The 25,847-nt window shown below is 40.0% G+C and overlaps 1 protein-coding gene across 2 annotated transcripts in view; it reads left to right on the top strand.

The window, feature by feature from the left end:
- KLHL1 (kelch like family member 1) overlaps positions 1 to 25,606 on the top strand; it is a 456,335-nt gene extending 430,729 nt beyond the window's left edge. For both annotated transcript variants that reach the window (XM_077806888.1, XM_077806880.1), the window contains 3 exons: positions 13,101 to 13,313; positions 20,650 to 20,821; positions 25,547 to 25,606. In XM_077806888.1, the coding sequence (XP_077663014.1) occupies positions 13,101 to 13,313; positions 20,650 to 20,821; positions 25,547 to 25,606 (445 nt within the window). The remainder of the gene's footprint in view (positions 1 to 13,100; positions 13,314 to 20,649; positions 20,822 to 25,546) is intronic.
- The last annotated feature ends 241 nt before the right edge of the window (positions 25,607 to 25,847 follow it).

Raw genomic sequence — 25,847 nt, 5'->3', positions numbered from 1 at the left:
TCAGAGTGGGGGAGGAACCTTGACAACATGCATCTCTAAATATACTACCGAGTACATAAAGACTAACAATATTTTCCACATCTCAAGGACGATTTTAACCAGTTGATTCTGGGAAACTTTCACGGGAGAGTGCATCAGCCACTTTGTTAGAAGCTCCTGAGATGTGTTGGATGTCGAAATCAAAATCTTGGAGAGCTAAACTCCACCGAAGAAGTTTTTTGTTAGTTTCCTTGATGGTGTGAAGCCACTTTAGTGCAGCATGGTCGGTTTGCAGGTGGAAACGCCGTCCCCAAACATATAGGCGTAGCTTTTCCAGAGCGTAGTCAATGGCATAACATTCTTTTTCAGTGACTGACCAGTTGCTTTCCCTCTCAGACAGTTTTTTGCTGAGAAACACTACAGGGTGGAATTCTTGATCAGGTCCTTTCTGCATTAAAACTGCTCCCACACCACGCTCGGACGCATCTGTGGTTACTAGGAACGGTTTGTCAAAGTCTGGGGCCCTTAGTACAGGGTCAGACATGAGTGTCGCTTTAAGCTTGTTAAAGGCCTTCTGACACTTTCCGGTCCACTGAACAGCATTTGGCTGTTTCTTTTTGGTTAGGTCTGTCAGTGGGGCAGCGATTTGGCTGTAGTGCGGTACAAATCGTCTGTAATAACCGGCCAAGCCACAGAAGGATTGAACCTGTTTCTTTGACTTTGGGACAGGCCACTTTTGGATAGCATCCACTTTGGCCTGTAGGGGGCTGATAGTTCCTTGACCCACCTGGTGTCCAAGGTAAGTAACTCTGTTTAGGCCTATTTGACACTTCTTAGCCTTAACAGTTAGTCCTGCCTCCCTTATGCGCTCAAGGACTTTTTGTAGATGTTCCAGGTGGTCTGCCCAGGAATCCGAAAATATGGCCACATCGTCAAGGTAGGCGACTGCATATTCTCCTAATCCCGCGAGGAGACCATCTACAAGTCTTTGGAAAGTGGCGGGTGCATTTCGCAGCCCGAAAGGGAGTACATTAAATTCATACAGCCCGAGATGTGTGATGAAGGCTGACCTTTCCTTGGCAGATTCATCTAGCGGTACCTGCTAGTACCCCTTTGTTAAGTCCAAGGTAGAGATGAACTGGGCCCGTCCCAGTTTCTCTAATAGTTCATCTGTGCGTGGCATTGGATAGTTGTCTGGGCGAGTTACAGCATTTAGCTTACGGTAGTCCACGCAAAAACGTATTTCCCCATCTGGTTTGGGAACTAGAACCACTGGAGATGCCCATGCACTTTCAGAGGGGCGGATTACACCCATCTGTAACATATCCTGGATCTCCCGTTCTATAGCAGTTTTAGCTTGAGGAGACACCCGGTAAGGTTGGACCCTAATTGGGTGAGCATTGCCTATGTCAATGGAGTGGTATGCCCGTTCAGTCAGTCCTGGGGTGGCTGAGAACATTGGATCGTAGCTAGTGCACAGCTCCTGGATCTGCTGTCGCTGCATACGCCCAAGGGTCATGGAGAGGTTCACCTCTTCCACACCACCACCACATTTCCCTTCGTAGTAGACACCTTCAGGCCACTCAGCGTCGTCTCCTCCCTGGGCTGTAAACTGACAAACCTTTAATTCTCTGGAATAAAAGGGCTTTAGAGAATTAATATGGTACACATTAGGCTTTCGGTTGGAGGTGGGGAATGCTATGAGATAATTAACAGCTCTCAGGCGCTCCTGGACCATGAATGGCCCTTCCCACGATGCTTCCATTTTATGGGCCTGGAGCGCCTTTAAGACCATGACCTGGTCTCCTACTTTGAAGGAACGCTCTCTGGCAAGTTTATCATACCAGGCTTTTTGCTCTTTTTGAGCATCCTGTAAGTTTTCTCTAGCAAGGGCTAAAGAGGTTCAGAGGGTGTTTTGTAGGTTGGTTACAAAGTCCAGAATGTTAGTTCCTGGAGAAGGTGTAAATCCCTCCTGTTGCTGCTTCACCAACTGCAATGGCCCCTTAACCTCACGGCCATATACAAGTTCAAATGGGGAAAACCCTAAACTGGGGTGTGGTACAGCTCTGTAGGCAAAGAGCAACTGCTGCAACACTAGGTCCCAATCATTGGAGTGCTCATTTACGTATCATGGCCCCCAAAGTTCCATTAAACTTCTCCACCATGCCATTTGTCTGATGGTGGTAAGGAGTGGCAACCAAGTGATTTACCCCATGAGCTTCCCAAAGGTTTTTCATAGTTCCTGCCAGGAAATTAGTCCCTGCATCTGTGGGGATGTCGGAGGGCCAACCTACCCTGGCAAAAATGTCTGCTAGTGCCTGGCACACACTTTTAGCCCTGGTGTTGCTTAGAGCTACTGCTTCCGGCCATCGGGTGGCAAAATCCATGAAAGTCAGTATGTACTGCTTTCCTCTGGGTGTCTTTTTCGGAAAAGGACCCAGAATATCCACAGCTACTCGCTGAAATGGAACTTCAAGGATGGGGAATGGCTGGAGAGGGGCTTTGACCTGGTCTTGGGGTTTTCCCACTCTTTGGCACACCTCAGAAGACTGGACATAGGTAGAAACACCCTTGCCCATTCCCTCCCAGTGGAATGACCCCCCAAAACGGTCTTTGGTCCTGTTCACCCCAGCCTGGCCACTAGGGTGATCATGGGCTAAGGTCAAGAGCTTGGCCCGGTATTTAGTTGGAACTACCAACTGTCTCTGAGGATGCCAGTCTTCCTGGTGTCCACCAGAAAGAGTTTCCTTGTATAAAAGTCCTCTTTCTACAACAAATCTGGATCGATTAGAAGAGCTGAGAGGCGGTGGGTTGCTCCGTGCCGCCGTCCAAGCTCTCTGCAGGCTTTCATCTGCTTCCTGTTCGGTCTGGAACTGTTCCCTTGATGCTGGAGACATCAGTTCCTCATTGGATTGTGGACGTAGGCTTGGTCCCCCTGGAAGCGATATAGGGGATGGAGCTTTTTCTGCTGACTGTGAACCGCTCTCCGCTGGTGTACTATGTTGGGATTCAGGCTCCGGCTGAGCCTCTTGTGTAGGGTTATCGGCTGCTGCCAGTTCAGGTTCGGTGGGGCCCTCTGGTGTTGAGGTTGCAAGTACTGGATTCAGTGCTGACACGGAGTCTGGTGTTGGTTGTTCGGCTGGTTCCAGTTCTGGGACTGGTTCCGTCTGGGTCTCTGGGACTGGATCCACTACTGCTGTTGCAGACATTGGCCTGGGGTCCGGGTCCATCACCTCTGACCGGGTCCTGATAGAAGTTTCCGGAACAGAGCTAGGCCTCACGGCTTGTTTAGCCTGGCTGCGGGTGACCGTTCCCACCCTCTTGGCCTGCTTCACATGATTGGCCAAGTCTTCCCCCAACAGCATGGGGATGGGATAATCATCATAGACTGCAAAAGTCCACATTCCTGACCAGCCCTTGTACTGGACAGGCAACTTGGCTGTAGGCAAATTGAAAGAGTTGGACTTGAAGGGTTGAATCGTCACTTGGATCTCTGGGTTGATTAAATTGGGGTCCACCAAGGAAGCATGGATAGCTGACACTTGTGCTCCGGTGTCCCTCCACGCGGTGACCTTCTTCCCGCCCACACTCACAGTTTCCCTCCGCTCCAAGGGTATCTGGGAGGTATCTGGGCCTGTGGACCTCTGGTGTGATTCCGGTGCAATGAACTGTAATCTGTTGGGGTTCTTGGGGCAGTTGGCCTTTACATGCCCCAGCTCGTTACATTTAAAACATCGTCCAGCTGACGGGTCACTGGGGCGAGGAGGGTTGCTGGAGAACGGGGTGGCGGGACGATAAGGGGTCTGGAGGGTTCTTTGGGAGGTAGGTGGGGCCTTGGGCGGCCCCCCGTAATAGGGTGTGGTCTGGGGTGGTCCCTTCTGGTCTCCACTCCAACTGCGACCAGTTTTCTTCTTCTCTGCCACCTCCACCCATCTGGCTCCAATCTCTCCTGCCTCGATTACAGTTTTGGGTTTCCCATCTAGGATGTATCTTTCTATTTCCTCAGGAACACCCTCTCAGAATTGTTCCATTTGCATTAGGAAGGGCAAATTTTCTGGAGATTCAACACTTGCTCCTGATATCCAGGCATCCCAATGTTTCACAATGTGGTAGGCATGTCGGGTAAATGACATGTCCGGTTTCAACCTTAGGGCTCTGAACCTCCGACGAGACTGCTCGGGTGTTATCCCCATTCTGACTCTCGCCTTGGATTTAAAGAGTTCATACTTGTTCATGTGTTCTTTAGGCATTTCAGCTGCCACCTCAGCTAAGGGTCCACTGAGCTGCGGCCTCAGCTCTACCATGTATTGGTCAGTAGAGATGTTGTACCCAAAGCAGGCCCTTTCGAAGTTTTCTAAGAAGGCCTCAGTATCATCACCTGCCTTGTAGGTGGGGAACTTTCTGGGATGGGAAGTGGTACCTGGAGAAGGATTGCTAGGGTTTGTTGGTATATTCTGCTGGGCCTTTATCCTCTCCACCTCCTCCACATGCTTCCTCTCTTTTTCCTTCTCCTCCTCCACATGCTTCCTCTCTTCTTCCTTCTCCTCCTTCTTCAGCCGCATGAGTTCTATCTGTCTTTCATGTTCCCTTTGTTTTTCCTCAGCCTGAAATTTGGCTAATTCCAGCTGTAGTCGAGCTGCAGATTTGGTCATTCTAACCTCTCTGTTTTTAACTAACTTTACACCCGAGGTTTAGAAATAAACAAACAAAACTTGGCTGTAAAATTTTGCTGTGCTGGAATAGAATACCTATTCTCTGATAGTGATTGTCAGCCTACAGAAAAAGACAATTCCCTTGTCTCTGCTCTGGGCCCAAATTAAAGCAAAAAACCTCCAACTACTTGGAAACCTGCTTACCCAGCCCAAAGGAAAAGCAAATGGGTAGAACACACACCCCCTATTTACTTTTAGGAAGAAAAGAAAATAAAACTCTGGGTTGGAAGACTGTGAATTTCCCTGCAGGAGTTAAGTACCCTGCCTCCAGGCAAAGAAAACCTGCAATTCACAAAGATAATCCCCTTTTGTCTCTGCTTGGCCACAAAGCAGAGAAAAAACAAGCTGCTTTCAGTTTCAGCTGCTTTCTGGACTTCCTTTCCAAAGGAAAAAAAAAATTCCTTTTTAAAATCTGTATTTCTAGTTCAAAAAATCTCAACTGGATCTCAAAATGATTTCAGGTTAATCCCACCACTATGCCACCATGTCAAGGTTCCTCCCCCACTCTGAACTCTAGGGTACAGATGTGGAGACCTGCATGAAAAACCTCCTAAGCTTATCTTCACCAGCTTAGGTCAAAACTTCCCCAAGGTACAAAATATTCCACCCGTTGTCCTTGGACTGGCCGCTACCACCACCAAACTAATACTGGTTACTGGGGAAGAGCTGTTTGGACGCGTCCTTCCCCCCAAAATACTTCCCAAAACCTTGCACCCCACTTCCTGGACAAGGTTTGGTAAAAAGCCTCACCAATTTGCCTAGGTGACTACAGACCCAGACCCTTGGATCTTAAGAACAATGAACAATCCTCCCAACACTTGCACCCCCCCTTTCCTGGGAAATGTTGGATAAAAAGCCTCACCAATTTGCACAGGTGACCACAGACCCAAACCCTTGGATCTGAGAACAATGAAAAAGCATTCAGTTTCTTACAAGAAGACTTTTAATAAAAAATAGAAGTAAATAGAAATGAAGAAATCCCCCCTGTAAAATCAGGATGGTAGATATCTTACAGGGTAATTAGATTCAAAAACATAGAGAACCCCTCTAGGCAAAACCTTAAGTTACAAAAAAGATACACAGACAGAAATAGTTATTCTATTCAGCACAATTCTTTTCTCAGCCATTTAAAGAAATCATAATCTAACACATACCTAGCTAGATTACTTACTAAAAGTTCTAAGACTCCATTCCTGGTCTATCCCTGACAGAAACCAGCATATAGACAGACACACAGACCCCTTTGTTTCTCTCCCTCCTCCCAGCTTTTGAAAGTATCTTGTCTCCTCATTGGTAATTTTGGTCAGGTGCCAGCGAGGTTACCTTTAGCTTCTTAACCCTTTACAGGTGAGAGGAGCTTTCCCCTGGCCAGGAGGGATTTCAAAGGGGTTTACCCTTCCCTTTATATTTATGACATACCCATCATGCCAAGCTCTCATATGGCTGCTTATTTCGGTACCTAAATGGGAGCCGAAATCTTTGAAAATCTGGCCCTGATTATGGGTGCTGAGCACTTTGTGAAAATTCTGGCCATACTGATGCAAGGCATAACAAACATTAATAGCTGGAGTCAACTATAGTCTGAACGGAGTCTGAATTCATTTGGTACATGATTTAATGAATAATGAAGGTAGCTGTTTCACCATTTAATCAAAGGTAACTAAAAAGCATCTCGTTTTTATTTGTGATTGCACCAAAACAAGAAGTTTTGAAACCCATTGAAGCAATCAGTCCCAATGGGTATTTCAGCAGAGATTAAAAACAACAGAATTTTGAAAGTGAAGTCTTCTTCTCTAACCTTACCCGGACACTGAATAGAAGACATCAAAGCAGTGATATGCTGCATAGAAATCCTGGGGAACTCCTGGGAGCCCTTTGTTAAAATTCTGTCGTGATATTGAAGAGCAAGTTGGGATAATTTCCCTTCCTCTGATGGAGTTCACCCATGCTCTGGGATATTGCTTAATCATCCATGCCAGACACAATTTATCCCTTCAGCTTATTAAAAAATCCTTTTGAAGAGCTAATGCTTTCCCTTTGGAGTGGACAAAATGGCAAGTATTTCTGTAAAATTTCCCAGGGAGAGATTCCAAAGGACCCGGTTCTTCCTCTACAAGGTCTTCACACACAGGCCCAGCTTCAAATGATATGAGTTGACCAAACAGTGTTATGGTACCTATACTGCAATTCTTAAAGAAACAAAGTCGATTTCCCCCCCTAGCAAATGCAATTAAATATGTTTGCACTGGTATTGCCTCCCTTGAGGATTGATTGTCTGTTTAAATGGGAAAACAAATTAATAGATTTCCTCATTCCTCACCCTTCTTTTCTGCAAACAGAGGCGCCCCTGAGACACCGGGTATATCACAGGCTAGCGGAAAATGCTTGTGTGGGAGCCCCTTGTTAAAATACTGGCAGCATGACCCTGCTTCAAAGGGAAATTTCAAAGCAAGTAATTCTTCTTCAGGGTGACTTGACTAATAACTATGGGAACCTTCAAGAAAACCATTAACCTGTAACTTCTACTGACTGAAGTGTGTCTGCTGTTTTAGGAACTAATCCTGCTGTCTCTCTCAGGCAAAGCTTCTGTGGAAATGATGAACGTGTTGTCTGAGTTAGGATTGAATCTGTTGTCAATTAATTAGTTATAGTTCTATATATGTATTGGTTTTTTCCCTGTTTCACTTGTTTATTTTATCCATTTAGAAGCTTAAAAATAATATGTCTCTCCCATCCAGTTGCATCTGATCCGTTCTGAATATGGGGATTTCAGCCCTGTCATTCTTACCCTTGAAATAATAGGACTCTCTGGTTTGCCTCCTTGTCTCTGTGGTTTCATTACTGATTTTGTCAGTGAAGCTTTGAGATTGTGATTTGACAATAAAATAATAATTTCAGTGCTTAATTCTAACATTTTATCCAGCTAAATACATATTTACTCTAGCAGAATAGTATGCGTATTAAGTGAAAAATCCTGCATTTCTATTCTGTGTAAAGCATTACCAGCCAGCCAGGCACTGCAGGGCAAAATGGCTCAGGGCAGGTTGGCTCAATACAAGGTTTTTACACAAGAACAATGTTTTCCATTGTTTAACAGCTGCCACATACTGGAGCCTATGTGCTGGGGGACAAGGTACATATACCTGACCCAAAGCTGGCTGCTCTTTGGTGGTGCAGCAGTCAGTTGCAGTGGTAGAAAGCAATTTCTCCCTGCTGCTATTTGGCAATTCAAGAGGCTTCCTGATCCCTTTTCTCCCATTATGCATCCACATAGCACAGGGCAGAATTTGTGTGCCCTATTGTGCCCTCAATATCTGGCATAACTAGGCAGGCAGATAGATGTGCTTGCGTGCACTGTAACAGGTGGCGCATAAGAGCTGAGCATCCCATAATGAGAGAACAGAAACAAATGAGTCAAGCTAGAGGCATAGCCATCTAGTTAAGGTGCAGTTGCATTTTGAGCATAATTAGATGTTTAATTGCACAGTTAGATTTAATAGATATATTTGCTTTTTTAAGCAATTATTGATGAAAATAACTTTTAAATATAATTTATCCTCTATTTCCTGCAAATCAGACTGCTGACAGATTTGTAGTATTTGATTCTGGCTATTTTTTTTCTAAAATTTCCTTTGTATTGGTTCCTTTGTATTGTATTGTATTGGATGCTTGCAAATAAAATACAGAGGGAGAGGCAAACACAGCAAAGCATGAATAAGTCTCAAAAAGTATTTGTAAAATATAAACTCACCCAAAAGGATAAAAATCATCATGAGCCAATACAGAACAGTTTAAAGCATACTTAACAGAGTGAGAATAAATAGACCTTCTCAAGGATCCATTAACAAATTGTATTCAGAGGAAACTCTTTTTTACAATTAGAAGCCCTTAATCCATATTTCACAATCCAAGGATATAGTAAATAGCTACCCAATCTGTGTGCATGTGTGTGTGTTTGGACACATATACCTACTGTGCATATATGACTGGCTGCAAGTATGGTATCATCTTGTGGTTAAGGCATTGGACTCAGACACAGGATATCAGATATTAATTTCACGACTGACTTCCTCTGTGACTAACTCACTTTGTGCCTCAGTTCTCCATCTGTAAAGTGAGGATAATAACACTTACTTTGTCAGTTTTATGTACTTCGATTATAAATTCTTTGGGGCAGAAACTGAATATGACTCTGTACTGTGTATAGCACAAAGGAACCTTAACTTTTGCTAGAGTATCTGAGTGCTACCAAAATACAAACTAGTGATAATGTGAAGATGGCTGTATATATTTTCATCCTATAAAGCTGAGAAAATAATTCATGAATATTTTTGAATTTTATAAACTGTTTTTAATAAAATATTTGCAAATAGCATTTTTTCTTATTGTTTGGCCACTATTATCACCCTTTTTTGGCCAGAGTACTACCCTTTATCAGAATTTAGTATGCATTCACCTACCCAGATTATGCAAAGAAGGAACAGAGCCAAAACCTCAGTCCTCTCCTCAGTAATATCTTGGGAGGCTAGCTCTATAGCTACAATGACTGTGATTGTGCCCAGGGACCCAGGGACGCTTCGATAGCATGGAGATGAGCACAAGATAAATAAACTTAGCAGATGAAGATACTGGAGTTCACAAAAAGAACGGGAGTTGTTTCTTTTGCTCTCTCTACCCCCTTCTCCAAGTCAGGACAGAGTCATACACAATCAAGCATTCATAGAACTGTTAGCTGAGCTGTTTAGACATAGCCAGAGTGGAGCATTATAAGTAGAACTTTAAAGGAACACCGATTTCACATTAATTTTTGACTCCCACCTTTGAAAATCTTGGTTCTGATATTTAAAGCCTAGTATCCCATTTGCCTGCATATCAGGTAGACATCTATGTCTTGCATATGAAAACAGGGCTGTAGTGGAAAGTGTTTTGTGACCTATTGTTGCTCACTATAATATAGTTTTGCTACAATGATGGAATTAAAGATTGGGAGCGAATGCATTAGTACAGATCTATATTATGCATTTCAGTTTCAAAATGGAATTTCCCCCATGCAAACCTTAGCAGAACTATTGTATAATGCATTGCACATATTAGCCGTGCAGGGAGCATCAGTTTATAGTGACCCCAGACTTCAGTTATCATGAACAATAGAAATCAGATGAAAAGGTAGGTGTCTTAAGACTGAGTTTGCAGGCATTCTTGTAAGAGAATTACTTTATTCTTTTGCTTTGTTGCTTGATTTGACATCCACTTCACATGACATATCAATGTAGCCTGATTCCCTTGCCTACTTGTGTTACCGTACAAGGGTGTCTATGAGGCAATATCGTAAAGTTCCATGGACTCACTAAAGATTAGTGGTAGAATTGTGCTTCCTTGTTCTGGACATCAGCTTCAGTGCCAAAGAAACATAACAGTAAATGGACATTTAATGAGCTCGGAATTCACGGAGTGTTTAGAACAATAAAAGCTTCCAAATGAATAATTGTTTCACAGCAGGAAACTTTTGCATCCTAAATTGCTCAATGCTTGGACTTTAAAATAGCCTGCATTTCTATTAGTTAATCTGTGGACACTGTAGAAAAGGCAGCAGACTGGGAAATGATTCATATAAAAATATATGCAGTATGGGTAACACTGGAAAAATGAAATCAGAATCATGTCATCTTAGGAACCATTATAAGGATGGAAATTATTTTCATTTGCCTACAATAGTTACAAGCAGAACTGAAACACAATTCAACAGCATTTTCATAATTGGAATTTGAAAATAGATTTTAGAGTTTTTCTGGGACTTCCACACATAAATCAGCCCTTGCTGATACATTCATCATATATGCCATTGAAGGAAAATCAACAAACAGTACCTGCATGTGTCATTTCCTGAAACTATCCCTTAGGCATATTACATAGATCAGAATCCCCACAGATTAAATTAGAAGCCTATGAAAACAAACTAGGACTTTACCGTAGTTTTTAGATATCTACATTTAAGATATAATGAGCCAAATTATGCTCTGCACCTCAGATTTAAGCTCCACAGTGAGGATATCTTGTGAAAACTGCTGGTGGAATGAGGAAGTGCAGAAAGGAGTAAGAAATAAGGAAAAAGTCATAAAGGTGATGGAAAGTAACCCATAAGAAGAAGCAGTTGTTGCCTACAGAGTCTCCAAGGGATCAGCAAAGCAAGCAGTCAGAATGGTGAGAAACCTAACTTTAGGTGAGCTGTATAATGAGTTGAACAACCGTCCTCAGCTTGCCAGACAGAAAATATATGTGATATAAATGGACAAGAAGCAAAAGGAGGGAAGATGGAAGATGCCATTTGTAAGGGATCCAGGGGCAGACTGCTTGTAACAAGAAACATGGTACATAACAGGAGGCAAAAATACTGTGAGGGTCTACTTAGTGAGAAGAACCCTTTATATGCCAAGCTACTGTTGTGTGAACTGATAAGCAATGGCCTGTTAGAAGCAGATGTTAAGGCTGCATTTCTGAAAATGGCACCTGGAAAATCAGCAGGTCCAGATGAAGTCATGGCAGGTATGATCAAAGAATTGAGAGACATTGATGGACACAGTTTGGAAAGAGTAGAAAATTCCAGAAGAATGGGGAAAGTCTATACTGGTACCTGTATACAAACAAAAGGTGGCATACAAGACTATTCAAAGTACCAAGTAATTAATGCTGTCCCACTGCATGAAACTGTTAGAGAGAATCATTCATAGTCAAATTTGTTGAATAGTGGAGCCCCTTTTAGGAAAGGAGTGCTTTTGTTTTAGAAAAGGGAAAAGGATGACAGATTATACGCCAATCAATAAACAGTTGATGGAAAAGAAGCTTTCCTCAATTTGGAGAAAACATTTGACAAAGTACCTCAGTGACTGCTGAGGCCTCCACTGCAATTCTGTGGGGTACTGGACGACCTTGTCCAGATGATGATGGTTTTGTAGGATGGTTCCATGACAAAGGTACGGATGCCCTTAGGTGCAATGGAGGGTTTTGAGGTGAAGGTTGGGCTCCATCAAGGATCAGTGCTTATCCATTACTATTCATAATTGTGATGGGCTTCATAAGCAAGCAATTCCAAATGGAAGATGGTACAGAGTTAAATTTTGTAGACAATGTTGTGCTAATGGCTGATAGTGAGGAATACTTGGTTCAGACAAGTCATGCCTGGAACAGGGAACTAACAAACTATGGTCTCAAAATGAGCAAAGAAAAGACAGAAGTCACATGGGGACTCCCGTGGAACCAAGACAGTTGAATATCAACAATTAGGGTCAGTTCCTAAATCATGTTTCTGTGTTTAAGTTCCTGAGGGGCAAGTTAGTGACAAATGGACAAATCAACAGTAAACTTCAGGGAAGGCTGCTGACTGTGGGGAAGTCTGGTACAAGATAAGTGGAGTGATTTGTGATCAACAAATGCAGAAACTACTTACGGGACAACGACACAAAACTATGGTAAGACGAGCTCTTCTGTTAGAATCAGAGACCAAAGAGAGGCACTTGAGAAGACCATTGCTGGGCCATGTATGGAATGAGGAATGATACCAAGGTTTGCTGCATCAGAGAGAAGCCACAAGAGAGGAGGCTGATATGGTATGGGTGTATGTGAAGGCTGGATGAAGGGAATCCTATTCTGGAGCCCTTTGAGACTAGAATTCAAGGGCAGAGAACAGGAGGACAGCCAAGAAAATTGTGGATAGACTGTGTATGGGAAGATGGTGATATTGCTTCTGCTTTCTGACGGGATAATTTGCTTTTTCCTCTTCTAAATTATACACAGTAGCTTGAATAATATATTTTTCTATGATTTCAAAAATCCATTTTCCATCCATTTATGTTCTAAAACTGCAATTCTAAAATTTGTACAGATTATTTCTGTCCTCATCTGCACCCATTTTCACCCATTGCTCTGTTTATCCAGGTTCTTATTTGACTCAGATTACGTAGAGTGACTGAGCACCTACACTTTTCCTTGCTTTTTTTAACCTTCCCTCCACTTATGGTGGGCAACTGTGCAGCAACCCTGCTTCTGTGGTTTGGAAATCGTATGAGAAGTAAGTTATCCTGAGATTTCTGGCTCATGAGCCAGAATAAAGTAGTATGCATTTTGATCTGAGAATTAAACCACCTATTCCCAAATGACTAGTCAGGAAATAACTACCATTCCACTGAGTGTTGGCAGAACACAAAGAAGAATGTGAATTTGACAATAGTACTAACATCAACGTATTTCCCAGTGTGTTATACTTTTGTGAGCTTGAAATTTGATGAAACATATTCTGTAGCCTTTCATTTCAGACAACAGATGAGAAAAGCAAACAAAGCCTCTCTGTTTATAGTTTTGCTAATTGAAGTTCTTGTTGCACTGAAATTTCCGTGTTTTGGCTTTTTTTTTTAGGTTATATTCAGTCGGAGGTCGCGATGGAAGTTCGTGTTTGAGTTCAATGGAGTATTATGATCCTCACACAAATAAATGGAATATGTGTGCTCCGATGTGTAAGAGAAGAGGAGGCGTAGGTGTGGCCACATGTGATGGCTTTCTCTATGCAGTTGGAGGCCATGATGCTCCTGCTTCTAACCACTGTTCCCGACTGCTTGACTATGTAGAAAGGTATCCATTTAGTGTACAATTACATGTGCTGTTTTGGAATGCAAGACAGGTTACAATTGTTTGTATCCTAAAAATTGTAAGAGTTAAGAGTTAAGGTTTGTTGGGTTTTTTTTACTAAATGACAAATGAACTAAAAAATGTTATTAACCATATGTAACTACTTTAGTAAGATAAATATCATATATTACCATAACAACTATCATACAAAAGTGGGCTTATAGAAAACAACACTTGCGTTGTTTTGTTTCATTAGTAGCACACTAACAGAGAAGCAGATCTAAGGTCTGTTCACATTTCCACTGGAAACTTCTGTACCTAAGGCAGAAATATTTTCTTATTGGAGAAACAAGAGCTCAGCATGTAAGCTAACCTGTAATACCAAATTAGATTTAGCTAGATTTAGCAATTTTTAAATTATCATCAGGCAAGTAATAAAAGAAAGCTCTTTAAGTAATTCTGATGCACACTGCACCATGGTGGTTCCTTCAGCAGGACTGTTATTGCCTGACTCTGTATTTACAGTATATAACCTGTACTTTGCATTGCACAAGGAAATATTCTGTGAATCAAGAGAGATTAATAGGACACCAGGGCACTATTGAAGCTATTAAGATCTATCCTGCCTGTGATTTTCAGATAGGCTTCTACATTTAATTGAGGTTTTAGTTACATTATTAAAAAAAATTAAGAAAATTAACATATCAAAGGTATGCAAAAGTTATAATGCTAAAAGGGAGGACTAAAGAGGAAAGTGGGAACATACAGAGTTAAAGTTGCCACTTCTTTCCAAGGAGAAGGTTAATCAAAATCTTTAGAAGTGGACATGGACATGAAACCCTAGATTTACCTGAGGCTCATGAATTATAAAAACATAGAGAGCGAAACAGATAGAACACTTTTTGCTTTTCCAACATCTGTATTGGTTGTCATATAGGAGCAGTGTTACTTTGGAATTTGAAAAAAAGAAGAGTGTGAAATGCATTTCTTTTTCAGCCACATATGATTTTTGATTACTCCCTTGTTTCTGGGTTGAATTTTCCCCTCACTGAAATCAATGGGAACGTAAGCATATAGCTAAGGTTTGAATTTGGCACTTTATATAAAATGTTACTCTTATCTAATAACCAGGCATCATGAGAGAAGTTAAGGAAACAAATTGTATTGCTTGCTTTTTTGTGTTGAAATATGACACAACCTAATCTCTGTTAATTTTAATTCACTTTTCCTTTTTTAAAAAAAAATGGGCACATAATAGTATTTTATGTCATTTCACATACATGTACTGTTTATGTTAAATAAACCCATACCAAAAAAAAGTTGTGCCTTAATTTAGTGCACATGAAAGTGAGGGATTTAGAGCACTGCTTTGAGCCAGGCATATTGTAAACAGGTATTCTAGAATCTTCTCCACATAACTGTGACCTGCAACATCTCCAATCATAAAAAGAAAAGGAGTATTTGTGGGACCTTATAGACTAACAAATTCTAAGGTGCCACAAGTACTCCTTTTCTTTTTGCGGATACAGACTAACACGGCTGCTACTCTGAAACATCTCCATTCTTGTAGTCCTGGACTTTTATTGACTAAAAACTGATATTCATACACCAAACTTATTTGCATATATAACCTGAACAAGACTTGATTCTAGGTTTTTGTAGACACAAAGGCATCGACACATAGAATCTCAAAATCATAGAAATGTAGGACTGGGAGGGATCTCAATAGGTCATCTAGTCCAGTCCCCCACATGAAGCAGCATTAAGTATTATCTAGACCATTTCTGATATGTGTTTGTCTAACTTTTTCTTAAAAAAACACCAATGATGGAGATTTTACATCCTCCCTATATAATATGTTCCAGTGCTTAACTACCGTTACAGTTAGGACATTTTTCTTAATGTCTAGCCTAAATCTCCCTTGCTGAAATTTAAAACCATTGCTCCTTGTCGTGTCCTCGATGGATAAGGATGACAATTTATCACCTACTTCTTTGTAACAAGCTTTTATGTACTTGAAGCCTGTTGTCATGTCTCCCGCAGTCTTTTCGTCTCTAGACTAAACAATCCATTTTAAAATCTTTTCTTAGGTCATGTTTTCCAGACCTTTAATAAATTTTGTTTATTATCTGGACTTTTTCCAATTTGTCCATATCTTCCCCGAAGTGTGGTGCTCAGAACTGGACACAGTACTCCAGTTGAGGCCTTATCAATGCTGAGTAGAGTGGAAGAATTCCTTCTCATGTCTTGTTTATAGCACTTCTGCATCTCAGAATGATTTTCGCTTTTTTTGCAATAGTATTACAGTGTTGATTCACATTTAGTTTGTGATCAACTATAACCCCCAGATCCAAGTGTATTACATTGCATTTGTCCTTACTGAATTTCATCCTATTTAGTTCAGAGCATTTCTTCAGTTTGTCAAGAGCATTTTGAATTCTAATTTGTCCTCCAAGGTGCTTGAATCCCCTCCCCTTGATCTCATCCACAAACTTCATAAGTGTACTCTGTATGCCATTATCCAAATCACATATGAAGACATTGAATAGAACCAAACCCAGGATACATCCCTGAAGAATTTCACTCACTATGCCCTTCCTCCTTGACTGAACCACTGATAACTACCCGTTGAATACAGTTTCTCATCCATCTTACATTAGGCTCATCTAGGCTATGTATCTCTTGTTTGCTTTTGAGAAGGTCATGTGAGACAGGATCAAGAGCCTTTCTAAAGTCAAAATATATTGCATCTACTTCTTCCTCCCATCACAAGGCTTCTTACCCAAGGATATTAGGTTGGTTTGACTTGTTTTTTTCTTGACAAATCCATGTTAACTGTTACTTACCTTATAGGTGCTTACAAATTGATTGATTATTTGCTCCATTGTTCTTTCTGGGTACTGAAGTTAAGGTGACTGGTCTGTAATTTTCTGGATTGTCCTTATACTCCTTTTTATAAGTGGGTACTATATTTGCTCTTTTCCATTCCTTGAGTATTTTTCCATTCTCCATAAGTTCTCAAAGATCATTGCTAGTGTCTCAGAGATCTCTTCAGCCAATTCTTTAAATATTCTAGGATATATTTTGTTAGGCCCTTTCAACTGGAAGACATCTAACTTGTCTAAGTAATTCTTAACTTGTTCTTTCCCTATTTTAGCCTCAGACCCTACCCCATTTGCATGGATGTTCACCATATTAGTCATGTGAGCACTAGTAACCATTTTGATGAAAACTGAAATAATAAAAGGCATTTAACACTTCAGCCATTGCTATGTTTACTTTTATTGTCTTTCCTTCCTCATTGAGCATTGGGCCTACTCTGTCCTTGGTTTTCCCCTTACTTCTAATGTACTTGTAAAAGGTTTTCTTGTTGTTCTTTATGTCCTTATCTTGTTTAATTTAATTTTGTGCCTTAACATATCTAGTTTTGTTCTACATGCCCTACATGCATGATTTTTTTGGTATGACTATTTTTTTGAGTTATAGGTCATTCAAGATCTCCTGGTTAAGCAAGGGTAGTTTCTTACCATACTTCCTATCTTTCCCACTCATTGGGATAGTTTGCTCTTGTGCCTTTAATAATGTCTCTTTAAAAAACTGCCAACTCCCCTGAACTCTTTTCCCCATAGGTTTGTTTCCCATTTACCTAACAATTTTCTGAGTTTGCTAAAGTCTGCCATAGTCCTTATTTTGCTGTTTTCCCTCCTACCTTTCCTTAGAATCATGAGCTCTGTCATTTCATGATCACTTTCACCCAAGCTTCCTTCCATCTTCAAACCCTCAACCAGTTCCTCCCTGTTTGTCAGAATCAAATCTAGAGCAGCCTCTCCTGTAGTTGCTTTCTCCACATTCTGTAATAAAAAAGTTGTCCCAGTGCAGTCCAAGAATTTGTTGAATAATCTATGCCCTGCTGTATTATTTTCCCAAGAGATGTCTGGGTAGTTGAAGTACTCCGTTACCTCCAAGCCCTCTGCTTTGGATGATTTTGTCAGTTGTTTAAAAAAAAGCTTCATCCACATCTTCTTCCCATCTATACTGTCATCCTCAGTTAAATATATTTTCAAAGAAGGACGTAACTTAGATAGTGCCAGAGCCCATATACTGTACCTAAAAGATGGCAATTTGTGAAATCTTTCTTAAATATTTTAACAGCAGGGTTTTAGTGCCTTCTTAACTGCTTTGCAGTTCATAATAATGTTCTCCTAATTGGGTGTTAAAAGATTTAATTGTCTTTACTTTCACCTTGATTAAATTGGTCTCTAAACCTAAACATATAGTTAGGGCTAACATCTACACACATTACTGACTTTATTAATCCTATTGACTTCCCTGGGACTACTCAGATAAGTAAAGTGAGCAGGTTTTTGTACTGTCTAGCTGAGAATTAAAATATTACTATCATGCATTTTTCCTCCTCCATCTTTTTTAAAGGACTGAATGTTTTGACTAAAGACCAGGAATTCTATTATAACTCCCAGTTTTATCCTAATTGTTGTAAATTATGGGGGGAGAGGGAGGTGCAGATTACAATAATGTCTGAAGACCTGGAAGGGGAAATACACATATGGTAAAGCCAAAAAATGTTAATTCTGAATGGATTTTGTCAAAGACTGTATGACTTTTCCTCCAAAAGCACCATATGCCTCTAGCTAATGTTCATTTTACAACCAGCTTTACCAAGCGTGCATTGTGTCTTCACCTCCCAGAGGGCAATAAACTTTAATAGACTCTATGATACAGTATTCTCTTTCTGATTGCAAGGGTCAAGGTAAGTAGCTGAAAAAACAGACAAGCTAAATATAAATAACATCACTGTGTTTTGTTTTATAAACAGGTAACCAGGGGCTAAATAGAATGCTTAGAACTCAATTCTGTCAACAAAACACAACTGAAAAAAGAGCTCCCTATTTGTAATTGCCTGGAAAATGCTTACATTTTCTTACAATCTTCTGTGAAAAACAGTTGTACATTTCATCTTTGTAGTAACTGCATGTGCTCCAGGGTGAGAGGGGATGCAATAAAAATTCCTGAATATAGAAACTAATAAATTTTAAGCTTTCAAGGTTAGGGCAAGGAGAGAGGCTACTGAGCTTTTGCTCATATTTTTAACAGCCTTATATAGAATCATAGAATCATAGGATATCAGGGATGGAAGGGACCTCAGGAGGTCATCTATTCCAACCCCCTGCTCAAAGCAGGACCAATCCCCAACTAAATCCTGAACATCACCTATTTGGGAGTAAATGCTATTTAAAAAATTGGTCAAAATAACCCCCAAATAATATAATTTGTAACTGAAAAATACTGAGTATTTTTATTACACTTCTAATAAAATACTACTACTAATAAATATGCAGTATTACTTCCAGCTGCAGAAGATTTGGGAAAGACATGCAAAGAAATATAGCTTTTGTTTTTCTCCAAAACTATCAGATTGATTGGGAAATGCCCTTACATACATACCAAAATTGGGATAGTTGAAATTGGAAGTCTGATTCACAGTTTCTACTGATTAGGATTTAACATCATTTCCTAGCATCAAAGCTGATGTCATCAGATTTGGATAAATCTCATTTAAAAAAAAATCAAGTGTGTCTTTTGACAACCTTTGTGAAGAAAATGGAGATTTGATTAAAGCAGGTGTGAGCAGGCTGTGCCAAAATGTCTGTCATAGCATACTAAAGGCAAGTGAAAGAAACATCTAGCCAAATGAAAGTAATGGCATAGATAATAAAAGTGGATACACTTTTCAGAAGTGCCTAAGGCCTAGATTCACAAAAGTTCTTAGGCACTTAAGTCTGTGCTTAGATGCCCGAGTTCCAGATTTAGGCACTACTGCAATTCACAAAACTCCCATTGAACTCTGTAGGTGTCTAAACTCATTCGGCACCTAAGATTTTTTTCAATAAAAGGTTCCCTAGGTGCCTGTATGTCTGACTCTGGGCATGTGCACACTGCCCCACTTCAGGAGTCCAGGCACCTATCTCCCATCTAAGCTTCACAATGATTTGCAAGTCAGGTAAAGATAAGTTGCCTAACTTGCATGTGGGACCCAATCCAGTAGGCATGCTCAGTGGCTGCCTACTGGATTGGGCCCCTCAAGTGAGTTCACACAAAACAGGGTGGTGGCAGCGGCTCTCTCTCATAATGTCTAGCCCAATAGTTATGGAAGTCACCTGGTATGTGGAAGACCCAGTTCAAGTCCTCCTCTGCCTCATCTGCCTGATGAGATTAAGGGATTAAGCTAGCTCACGAAAGTTTATACCCAAATAAAGTTGTTAGTCTCTAAAGTGCCACAAGGACTTCTTCTTGTTTTTGCTGATACAGACTAACACGGCTATCACTCTGAAACCTGTCACTCAGGCTCTGTGAATCACTGTATTCCTGTGATTTTCTAGGAACCTAAAAGATAAAAACATCACATCTAAGTATCTTTGTGAGGCTAAGTGACTTATTATGAACCTAGCTCTTATTGACTTTTGGTGCGACTTAGGCTTCTAAATTCTTAGGTACTTTTGAACATTTTACCCAGCACTTTAAAATCTAATAACAGGCATATTACACTGGAAGAGAGACTACTTACATTTTTTTTACATTAGATCTTTCTTTCTTTCTTTCTTTCTTTCTTTCTTTCTTTCTTTCTTTCTTTCTTTCTTTCTTTCTTTCTTTCTCTTTCCAAACAGTATAGCAAAAGGACTGCTGGAATTTGCCCTATATTCTGATGTAATCAGTGTTGTGTGACTGATTTGATAGGTTCTGCACAGCAATCCCATTTATATTGCAAAAATACATTTTCACTTTTTAATAAACACTGAGGGACCACTTCTGACACCCTTAATCATACTGATTAGTATCTTACCATGTGAGTAGGGTCATAGATCTCAATGGTATTACCGGTACAGAGTAGTGCTACTTAACATGAGTAACAGTGGCACAATACAGCAAGAAACATGTCTTGACTTCTCAGACAGGTTTTAATCAACTTACTGTAGAGTTCAATCTAATTTTAGGAAAAGTAGTTTCCAATATACCATAGAAGAACAGTTTAACTAGTTTGGTTTTATTTACATAGGGCCAGATTGTGCCATTCTTAGTCATGTTAAACAACACCTTACTCTGTAAATAGTCCATTCATCTCCAAGGACAATCACAGAATAAATTACCATTCAACATAGAAGTATCTGAATCTAGCACATTATTTTTTTTCTGCTGCTGAAAAGATTGTTCAGATAAGAAGCTTGTATACAGGTTTTTTAAGAGAACAGATTTTTTGTAAAGATGGACATGAGCTAATACCAAGGTTTTCATTAAGCTTGCAGCTTCCTTTCTTTTTGTTCAGATATGATCCAAAAACTGATACTTGGACAATGGTGGCTCCTTTGAGTATGCCTCGAGATGCAGTTGGTGTCTGTCTTCTTGGTGATAAATTATATGCAGTGGGTGGATATGATGGCCAGACATACCTGAACACTATGGAATCATATGACCCTCAAACTAATGAATGGACGCAGGTACTTATACACTCATTTTATTTTTTTCCACAATGCATTAACATTAGTAAGTAGCTGACACTGCCATAGCTGTAAAATTATTCCTAATATTTTAACAACTATTATGATACGAGTTTCCCCAGAAGAAACAAAAGAAAAATGTTTCTCTTATGAAACCAAGAAGAGACAGATAAAGTAGTTGCTAAAATATTATCTAGCTATGCTTTTAATAACGTTTTTAATCTGTCTGATTTTCAATTGAAATGCTATTTTCATTCTGAATTTTCAGTATATTGGTTGAAATTGAATTTGTAGTTGTTGAAAGTGGCTCTGCTGTTTCGTTTGGTGACAAATATGTCATGCAGATTTCTTGCTGGGAAAGCAGTTTGTTTACTTTGTTTAGCATGTAGAGTTTTCTATTCATTCTCTCCTTCCATTGCCTTTGTCAAGGTTCCTTCCCCACTCTGAACTCTAGGGTACAGATGTGGGGACCTTCATGAAAAACCCCCTAAGCTTATTTTTACCAGCTTAGGTTAAAACTTCCCCAAGGTACAGACTATTTTACCTTTTGTCCCTGGACTTTATTGGTGCTACCACCAAGCGTCTAACAAATATAACAGGGAAAGAGCCCGCTTGGAAATGTCTTTCCCCCCAAAATCCCCCCAAGCCCTACACCCCCTTTCCCGGGAAAGGCTTGATAAAAATCCTCACCAATTTGCATAGGTGAACACAGACCCAAACCCTTGGATCTTAAGAACAATGAAAAAGCAATCAGGTTCTTAAAAGAAGAATTTTAATTAAAGAAAAAGTAAAAGAATCACCTCTGTAAAATCAGGATGGTAAATACCTTACAGGGTAATCAGATTCAAAACATAGAGAATCCCTCTAGGCAAACCCTTAAGTTACAAAAAGACACAAAAACAGGAATATACATTCCATTCAGCACAGCTTATTTTATCAGCCATTTAAACAAAACAGAATCTAACGCATATCTAACTAGATTGCTTACTAACTCTTTACGGGAGTTCTGACCTACATTCCTGCTCTGGTCCCAGCAAAAGCATCCCACAGACAGAGAGGACCCTTTGTTCCTCCCCCCCGCACCAGCCTTGAAAGTATCTTGTCTCCTCATTGGTCATTTTGGTCAGGTGCCAGTGAAGTTATCTTAGCTTCTTAACCCTTTACACGTGAAAGGGTTTTTCCTCTGGTCAGGAGGGATTTAAAGGTGTTTACCCTTCCCTTTATATTTATGACAGCCTTCATTTAATGGACACTGTGAAGTTCGCTGAATGCTGAAATATAAAAAATGTGACTTGGCATGTGGAATATACAACTGTGGTATGATGGGTGGAACTAAGATGTGGCAGAAGGAACATAGATTAGCGTGGTTTAGGAATGCCTGGAATATTTTGGAGACACATAGCAATGGCTTCCTAGTACATTTTTGAAAATCTCTGTTTCTTACCACTCTGTCTCTTTGTGTCATCACCTATTGCTAATGAAACCACAAGTGTATGATTTATTGATTATGCATCCTGTGATATGACAGGCCCATGCAAAAACATTTTTTTCTAAAAGGCATAAAGGTGTGCCAGTCCCCATAAAAAGCATGAGCAACTGGGTTTTGTAGAAGTCAGGAATAAGAGAACTCTCTGATTTTTAGGTTTTTCTGGAGTAGCCATTATGACAGTGCTGGAACAATGAATGAACCACCTCATCTTCCACAGGCCTTGTCGTGGCAGCCCCACCCTTCTACAGCAACTAATTCTGTTTATGGGTTGAAATAGCAAGCTACAGCCCCATTATACTTGCCTAGGGAACAGGAATCAAGTTAGGAACACTTGTGCCACATGGTTTTGAAACCAGTAACCATGACTTTTATACATCTGACTCCTGCCTGCTTGGGATCTGACTGGAGACTTCCTCCACAGTATCCAGAATATGGAAGGCTTAGCAACTGTTCTCACCCCCTCGCCCCCAACCCCAATCCCATGCAGCCTCACCAAATGAATCAGGTATTGCAGAAGTCTTGCTTCAACCCGCTGCATTGTGGGTTAATTTTACCCGAGGACAATCAATTTATGTGACTGTTGATATAGTTATCTTGGTCATTCTTTTTCCTGGTTAAAAGTCCCCATCACAAGTTGCTATGGAAAGCATGAGCGAAGTATCGCACAGTCTAGTAATCTGATAAATATGTGTGCCTCTGCATATATCGGTACACAGACACTTCTCTAGCTCTGGATTTTAAAAGATTATAAAAGAAGTATTGAACTATACACTTTAGGATTTCGGTGTCCTTTAGTGTAATTAAAAATAAATCTTATTGTCAACAAGCAAAATTAAATACCAAATGGTTTTTATTTTCCCATAGATGGATACAAGATTTATGTGGGTACTTCCCACTAATCTTCTTGGGAATGTCAGGCATAAATCCATTAGGACTTAATTCTACCACCTTTCCTCATCCTGTGTAGTATCTTTCCACTGAATGGGATTACTTGCTGAGTATAATAGACGTGAGGAAAAGGAGTAGAATATGGTCCTTAATTAATGAGGTGAGAATAGATTTTACTGTGTTCCTGTAAAAAGGAACAGAGAATCAGCATTATCTCTGAATTGCAGATTGTTTTGATTTGTCATAACAACATGTCTTAAAGTCTGAAGGAAAAATCCTGCCTTCAGCCATTTGCATGTAACATGGCCACGAAGTACACAGTAAGTCACACTTCCTACTACAGCCCAAATGCTGCAAAAGCAACCCAGAATGACTGAGTGGCAGCTTTTCATATCCTGGCTCCAGGCCTTAGGAAGGATTTCTGGAACCACATGTTCTAGCCCCAGAGGAAGGGAGACTTTACTACAGGAAGTCAATGGTGTTCATTGGAATTTATCTTGCAGGAGAGGTGGAATTTTAAGGCTCCACAGTTCTACTCTAGGACTCCAGTACAAAGCATATTTCCTTAGGGAAGGATGAGATTTTGACCTAAATCAGCACCTCAGCTTTTAACATTCTGGTCTTTTTTGTGGCTTTGTGTCTCATCTTTCAATTTCACCCTTAGTGGCCTTTGAAGAGTTATAATAGTTATGAACTCCACACAGGAATAATTGGAATATATATACTGCACTATACGTATAACAATGCTCTTCATTGTCCACTCAGGAAAAGTAATAACACCAATAGTTCCCCAAGATTAAAATTGTAATAGTTTGGTTATGTACAATAGTAACGTTATGGAAAATCATGTACAAAGGTAATTTTCCTTATTCTTACTGCAGTGTAATCTTTTAGCTTTCTCAGTACCTTGTAGGTGCCAGGATGCTTATTAAAATATGTTTAAATAATGATTTTAGATTTTAAATATAATTTAAAAGTCTCATGAAATACTTTCTACTCCTCATTTTTCAGTTCTGGCCTTCATCTGTAGTTCTTATCATTTGGCCTGTGTTATACAGGACGTCAGACTAGATTACCACAATGGTCCATTCTGGCCTTGGAATCTATTGTTTAGTTCCATCAGAGTGAACGTAGAGTCATGTCTTTCCTGGTAATTATTGTCCCTTAAAATTCTAGTGTCAAAGACTAATCTAAAGTTCATGATCAAGAAAGATAAGATGGTCTTGCTGTTGAGGTACTGGACTAAGAGTCAAAATGTGTCTTTAATTCTAGGCTGTGACATACTTCCTCTGTGACCCTGGGCAAATTACTTATTCTCACTGTATCTCAGTTCCCTATCTGTAAAACACTTATTTTCTCCTGCTGTTTGTCTATTTTATCTATTTAGTCATAAAGCTGATTCTGCCATCTTACTCATATTGCATAGCACCGTATTCCATCACGGAATACTCATGATGTTGGGGTTTGTATATTACATAAATTTAGCTGGCAGAACAAGTCCTCAACTGGACTCTCAAGTGTTACCCTAAAATGCCACAACATTTAAATCATTGAGACAAAATAGTGTTATTACAAGAATTTGTGGCAAGCACATAGTAGCAGAAGCTATGAGTCATCAATGTATCTAGCAGTTATTGCCAGTAAAACGTAACTTTTGGAAATACCACAGCAGTAGCCCGATCACTTTCTATCCTAAGTATAAATGGACAGTGGTATTGCAGATACCAGTTTGTGATAGCTGTGGGGAAATGTAAACATTGATACACTGTGTTAAATGTCTTTCAAAAACAATTGAAAGCAAGTCAGTTCCATGGAAAATATTTCATGAAATATTTTATATACGATGCAAGAATAAGAGAAAAGCAGTTAATCAAAAGTAATCAAGAAGGGAGCTATCCCCTAAACCCAAAATGCTAGTTTTAAAAAATTAATTATTTGTATTATAGTAGGACCTATAGCTCCCAGATGAGATCTGGGGCTCTGTACAATGTACAAACAAGAGATCATTCCTGCTCCAAAGAATTTACAACAAAACAGACAAAAAATTGCCCAAAATTACATAGAAAATAAATGGCAAAGCCAAGAACCAAACCCAACCTGTTGAGTCACAGTCTAGTGCCTAATCATAAAACCATACTGCATCCCTATCCTGCTTATACTTTTAACTAAGTACTGTATGGTAAAAGCAAGTAGTTAGAAAATTACAGTACTACGGTATCAGTGAGTTCTGTATACTTTTGGTAGTTCAGCTGCTATTAATGTTGACAGTTCCTGAATAATATGTGCCACAATACTTCTGCCATTTCTTGCGAGACTTTCTGTTAATTTTAATCTTTTTTGTTATGCAGATGGCTTCCCTAAATATTGGAAGAGCTGGTGCCTGCATCGTAGTCATCAAGCAACCGTGACTTTTTCTGCACAGCTTTGGATTTTACTGACTGTGAAATGTTTATTTTTCTATCAGACAACAAGACTGATAACTCTGTGAAAAAAAGGATTTTCATAGTGAATACTCTGTTGATCACAAAGTTGAGAACATTTGAAAATGGGAAAGATTAAGGATTTATGCCCTGTCCAGTCATTAGAAACTGTTCACAGTCAGTGAACAAGAAAAAATCAGTCTGTTGTAGGAGCAAATGTATAAACATA

Source organism: Eretmochelys imbricata, chromosome 1 (genome assembly GCF_965152235.1).
Source record: "Eretmochelys imbricata isolate rEreImb1 chromosome 1, rEreImb1.hap1, whole genome shotgun sequence".
NCBI lineage: Eukaryota > Metazoa > Chordata > Testudines > Cheloniidae > Eretmochelys > Eretmochelys imbricata.
This window is presented reverse-complemented; position numbering and strand designations above follow the sequence as displayed.